Source organism: Myotis lucifugus, unplaced genomic scaffold, assembly GCF_000147115.1.
Source record: "Myotis lucifugus unplaced genomic scaffold, Myoluc2.0 scaffold_248, whole genome shotgun sequence".
In the NCBI taxonomy this organism is placed as follows: Eukaryota; Metazoa; Chordata; class Mammalia; order Chiroptera; family Vespertilionidae; genus Myotis; species Myotis lucifugus.
In genome coordinates, this window is record NW_005871296.1 from 126,015 (window position 1) to 132,421 (window position 6,407).

General features: G+C 37.1%; 1 protein-coding gene across 1 annotated transcript in view; it reads left to right on the top strand.

The window, feature by feature from the left end:
• CWF19L2 (CWF19 like 2, cell cycle control (S. pombe)) overlaps positions 1–5,629 on the top strand; it is an 82,495-nt gene extending 76,866 nt beyond the window's left edge. Inside the window, 2 exon segments of the mRNA XM_014464410.2 lie at positions 3,133–3,234; positions 4,950–5,629. Coding sequence (XP_014319896.1) covers positions 3,133–3,234; positions 4,950–5,093 — 246 coding nt within the window. The 3' untranslated portion in view covers positions 5,094–5,629.
• The last annotated feature ends 778 nt before the right edge of the window (positions 5,630–6,407 follow it).

Here is a 6,407-nt window from a genome sequence, read left to right on the forward strand (position 1 = left end):
AGGCCTGAAGTGCTATAACCTTTTCTCTCGGGACTGCTTTCGCCATGTCCCAAAAGTTTTGGGTGGCTATGTGTTCATTTTCACTTGTTTCCAGGAAGTTTTTTATTTCTTGCTTGATCTCATTGGTAACCCATTCATTGTTTAATAACATGCTATTAGCCTGCATGTGTTTGAATGTTTTTGAGTGTTTTTATTTTAGTTGATTTCTAAGTTCATACCATTGTGATCTGAGAAGATTCTTGGTATTATATCAGTCTTCTTGAATGTGTATAAACTTGTTTTATGCCCTAATTAATATGTGGTCTATCTTTGAGAATGTTCCATGTGCACTTGAGAAGAATGTATATTCTATTGCTTTGGTGTGAAATGTTCTGTAAATATCACTTAGATCCACGTGATCTAGTGTTATTTAAGGTCCCTGTTTCCTTGTTAATTTTTTGTCTAGAAGATTTATCCAGTGATGTCAGTGGGTTGTTCAAGTCCCCCATTATGACTGTATTGCTGTCAGTCTCTCCTTTAAGGTCCATCAAGAGTTGTTTAATGTACTTGGGTGCTCCTATATTGGATGCATATATGTTTACAAGGGTTATATTTTCTTGTTGAATCATTACCTTTAGTATTATGAAGTGGCCTTCTTTGTCTCTTATGATGGTCTTCATTTTGAAGTCTATTTTGTCAGATACGAGTATTGCTACCATAGCTTTTTTTTCATTTCCATTTGCCTGGGAAAATTTTTTCTCATCCCTTCACTCTCATCTTGTATGAGTATTTTGTTTTGAGGTGGGTCTCTTGTGGACAGCATATGTTTGTGACATGTTTTTGTATCCATTCAGCTATTCTATGTCTTTTGATTAGAGCATTTAATCCATTTCCATTTAAGATTATTATTGATAGGTACTTATTTATTGCCATTTTAATTCAATATGCCTGTTTCTCTCTATGTATTTTTTCTTCTCATTATAGCAGTTCCTTTAGCATTTCTTTCAGTGCTGGTTTAGTAGTAATAAACTCTGTGTTTTTTTGTTTTGTTTTGTTTTGTTTTGGTTTTTTTTGCCTTGGAAGCTGGTTATTTCACCATCTATTTTGAATGATAGCCTTGCAGGATATAGTAATCTTGGTTTCAAAATCTTGCTTTTCATTACCTTGGACCCTTCATGCCATTCCCTTCTGACTTGTAGAGTTTATGATAAAAGATAAGCTGACAGCCTTATGGGAGCTCCTTTGTAGGTCACAATTGTTTTTCTGTTGCTGCCTCTAAAATTCTATCTTTGTCTTTAGTTTTTGGCATTTTAATTATGATGTGTCTGGGTGTGGGCCTGTTTGGGTTCTTCTTGCTTGGAACTCTCTGTGCCTTCTGAACTTGTATGACTTTTTTCTTCACCAGGTTAGGGTAGTTTTCTATCATTATTTCTTCAAACAAGTTCTCTATCCCTTGCTCACTTTCTTCACCATCTGGAACTCCTATGATGTGAGTATTGTTACATTTCACATCGTCCCACAACTCCCTTAAGCTGTCCTGTTTTTCTTTTTGTTTCTCTGATTGATTTTTTTTTTTTTACCCTCTCTTCTAATTCACCAATTCATCTGATCCTAGGCTTCCCCTAATTTTCTGTTTATTCTTTCCATTGTGTTCTTTATTAGTGCTGTGCCATTCTTCATTTCTGACTGGTGTTTTTTCATAGTTTCTGTATCTTTTCTCATGCAGTTGTGCATCCTTGCAATAATTATTCTGAACGCTATATCCTGATAATTGTTGGATGTCCATTTCATTTCTCTCTTCTTCTGGAGAATTCTCTTGTTCTTTCATTTGGGGCTTGTTTTTTTCTCTTTTTGTGGGTTTTTGTTTTGTTTTGTTTTTTCTTTTTTGTTTGTTTGTTTTTTTGTCTTCTCATATTGGCTGCCTGTTTGGGTTTGTGTCTATGTATTAGGTAGATCTGCTACGACTCCCAATCTCTAGGGCATGACAATGTCAGACGCTATTGGTGACTGGCCCTGAGTACCCTGTTTGGAGCTATCAGCAATGCACAGCTTGTGGCTCCTTCTGCTGGTGCTCAGTGCTTTTGAAAAGGACCAAGATGCGTGCCGAGGTCTGCTTTCCCTAGCTCCAGACTGTGAATTAGATCAGGCAAGGACTAAAAACCACCAGAGACCCACTTCTGCCTACAGTCTGATTGTTATTCAGTCTCAGTTAGCCTCAGGCTATCAACCACAGCAAGATGTAGATTCCACAGGGTGTGGTGAGAGGTTTTCCAACAGGGTGCGGTAGTTGCTGCACTCACAGGCAAAAGTTGCCTGGATAATAAAAATCTACCTGAGAAGGACGTCCTCCGCAGCTTGAGGGAATGACTCAGCCCAGGAAATCGGGGTGGCTGCCTTCCAATCTCTAAACCCAGGGTCCCCAACCTTAGAATTTCCTCACACAGCCCTAATTCACTCTGCCCTCTCTCTGTCAGAGCCCAAGGTGAGTGGCTGAACATGAAAATGTACATTGGCCCTTTAAGAGGGTTCCTGCATTTCCAGCTGTCTCTCCCTGGCAGATGGCAACCCTGCTGCTTTTCACAGCCAGATGTTATGTGGGCACCTTTCTCAGTTCTGGTACCCTCTGCTAGGTGGCCCTAGTTCTCAGTGGGAACCCCTGCAGCTGAGATATCCTCCAGAATTTCATCTGCTGCCTGTGGGAGCCCGGCCAGCCCTTTCACGCCTAACCCTTCCTACAGCCACGATGGGATCTCCACTTTCCGTCCTTGGTTATCAGGATTCTCTGTAGCCAGTCTTCAGTCGATTATTCAGGATGGTTTTCCTGTATTTTAGTTGTATGCCAGTTTGGTCCTGGGAGAGTCATTGTAGTTTCCACTTACTCTGCCGCCATTTTGGATTCCTAAAAAATAATTGGTTTTGATGAAATTGTTGGATTATGAAGAGCTATCTGGTTGAAAGGCTACCAAATGAAATGTGTTTCACAGAGTGTTAGGTCATTGCCTCAGTATTTCTAGATTAGAAGTTCAACTTTTAAATTTTTTTACTTTTTCTTGAGAGATACTTAGTTACTGACATGCCAGATAGCATAAAGAGGGGTTAAGCATGACTTCCTGATTTCGTGTGCATTTACATGTGATTTATTTATTTATTTAGGTGCCTAAAGGCTTACCTTACTTCTCTGTGGATTTCGGTCTTCAAGGAGGGTTTGCTCATGTCATTGAAGATCAGCACAAATTCCCTCATTACTTTGGAAAGGTATGCTCACTAATTTAATAACATTCAAGTGTTTAGCCATTTAATAGCACTTTTCTTTTGAAGGGAAGTCAAAACTTCAGTCACGGTATTCAGTGAGGTTGGTTCCAATTTTTAGAGGGACAACTTAGCACCTATTAATAACATTAATCCAGGATATTTGTTACAGTCAGGAATGTCGCTTTGGAACCAAAGATTTGTTGTCAGTGTTAACAATGACTGTAGTGTTTTCCTGTGGAATCAGCCAGCCTCATGCTGAGAATGGTAGTTGCTAACATTTACTGAGGGTTTATTTACACTGACACAGGTGTTGTTCTGAGCACTCATTTAATTCTCACAATAACATTATTATATAGATATTGTTATTACTTTCATTTTATAGATGAAGAAACTGAGTTTGAGAGGTTATATAACTTGCCCAACATAATTTGCTAATAAATGGCAGAACCAAGGGTACATGCACTCATCATTGAACTAGAGAGCAAATGAATTCACCTCTTCATTTATGAGTAAGCATTGTATATTTCAAGAATCATACATACATGACTCATTTTATACATAGTTTCTGGGAAGATATTGGAGTGTAGATCTTCCATGGCCAGTAGGTTCTTTTCACTACTACAGATTGCCTTCTAGGGGTGTAGTCCTCCCATGTGTCTGCTGAGATTCTGGGTGATGGGTAAGCCAGCGTCAGGAATTAGAATAAAATTAACATAACCACTTAGGCAGTCTAAATAAGTCCAGGCAGTAATAGCTCTACAAGTGACCTTTCACTGTAGGGTAGCTCCACCTTTCCTCTCAGATCATCCTGTAATTAGAGGAGCCTTGATGAATTCCCAGGGTTCCCTGTGCTCCCTCCCCACTTTATCTCCTATCAAAGACCATCTTCTACAGTGAAGAAGGGACATGTCAAGAGGAATCTCAACCCCTGAGGTTTGGATTAGAAACTTTTTATGCTGCTGTCCTTAAAGGATTAACCAGGGTCCCAAAATCACATGCATCTTTGAACTGTTGAGATATATTACAGAAACTTGTTTGAGAATTTTCACAATATTTTATCCAGAGTTAACTAGAGAGAAATTTGTTTCCATTGTTCTGAAACATTCTGTTGTTATTCAGTAATGACAGAATTTTGTCATTGAACATGACAAAATTTACTTTTTTTTAAACTTCATTCTAGTGAAATTGAAGTAAATTATCATTTATTTTGTTTTTTTTAATAAATGCTTAGAATTTTATTTTTTCCATCACCATTTATTCCCTCTATGCCCTCTTCCACCTCCACCTTTCCTCCTCCCTGCCACAATTGATTTATAAATATACTGGGTAGCAGAGAGAACATTAGCCTGAGATTCAACTGCAGTTGAACAACCAAGTTAATAATTATTAGATGTTGATTAGTTTTTTAAACCGAGCAGCTAATAAGAATCAAATAAATTTCACTTTCTCGTCCTCCTTTTGCTGCTGTCTGGTAAATGTGCCAACAGGCAACAAAATGGACAAATTGCTTGACAAGGAGACTCCTAGGATTATAGGGTTCACATAGTTAGAGCTAATTGAAAACCAGATTTTTTTACCTTGAAACTATTTATGTAAAATTTGAACATTTTCACTGAAACTACTTAATGCTATAGTTAGTAGCAGAATAAAAAGTCGTTTCATTCCTGCTTTCAGCATTTATACATACATGTGTCTGTATTTTTCTCATTCTTTAAAAGGAAATCATTGGTGGGATGCTGGATATAGAGCCACGACTTTGGAGGAAAGGGGTCCGAGAAAGCTTTGAGGATCAGAGGAAGAAAGCACTGCAATTTGCTCAGTGGTGGAAACCATTTGACTTCACCAAAAGTAAAACATGTTGAATCATACCTTCCAGTGTTATTTCCTCTTCAGATCCCTTTCAGTTTTATTTCCATTGTACCTAATAAGCAGCTGACCCTCAGGTCCCAGGGAAGTCATGCTCTGGGTCTCTGACCACAGTGCATCACTGGATCGTGTCGTGTCCTTCCCCACCTGCTCCTGTGGACTTCATTGCTGTAACCCGGCGTAAGGCCAGCTGTGTCGGTGACCTGCTCACGTTCCTGTTCTGTGCCTACGTCTTGGTGTACTGAACTATTTCGTGCATATATGGAAAGACTTTTCTGAAGGATTAGCCAGGAAGCATAACAAATCATGGGTTCAGAAGGAATTGGGTCAACATCAAGGTTAAGTCTATTGATTGACGTCTTTTGCACTTTTTAAATTAAGAGTTGGCATATTCAGTAATAATTGAAATTTCTTTTCATAGCATTTTATAGAAGATCTCTTAATTTTCTACCAGTAGCACATGTATCACTGCTATTCTTTTTATTAAAGGAAAAAGACTGTTCCAAAGTAATAAAGAATTAAATGAATTATAGCCTGTTCATAATTTGTTTTTATTTCTAGAATTTTTAAATAATGTCTTTGAATTTTGGTGAGTTTAAAAATAATTGTTCTAAGTAACACAATTTACAGTTTTTGGGATTTGAATGAAAATTAAAAATTGTAGCCAAATAATCATTTTTGTGTTGTATTGTTTACTATAAACCTTAAGTAATGAGAGCATGCTAAATGTCGGGAGCACATTCCATCCTCCCCCACTTCATCTAAGGCTCTTCATTTTCCTTTGTTCTCATACTTGGTGTCAAGAGAAAACTATATGCTTATAAAATATGGCCATGGTGTAAAAGGTCTACTTTTTTTAATATGGAAGATATTTTTGTAGTAAATCCTTCTTGGAAGATGTTGGTTTTTTTTGGCGCTGAACTTTGACATTTTGTCATGAAATGTCAAATACCTAGGATTAGTGTGACATGTACTCTAGATTAATTCATAATTCTACATAGTTTTTATTATTACATAGTTATTTTTAATATTGACATGTTATTTCATTAGTATGTTACAAAAGAGAAATGTTTATGTTCTATCTCTAATTCTTAAATTTCACAATAAGTTGAAGTTTAATGGGTTCAGTTTCTTAATATTTGCAATTTAAATATGTTTATCAAATAGATACTTGATAGTATTTTATTTATTGCAGTTTTCAAACTTCAGGCTTTGCTGTGATGTCTTAGAGGAGTTTTAGGTATAACATTCATTTATTCTGTGTCGGTGAATTAACAAACAATTATTTGCAGGGCATTTTGTTACTTGCT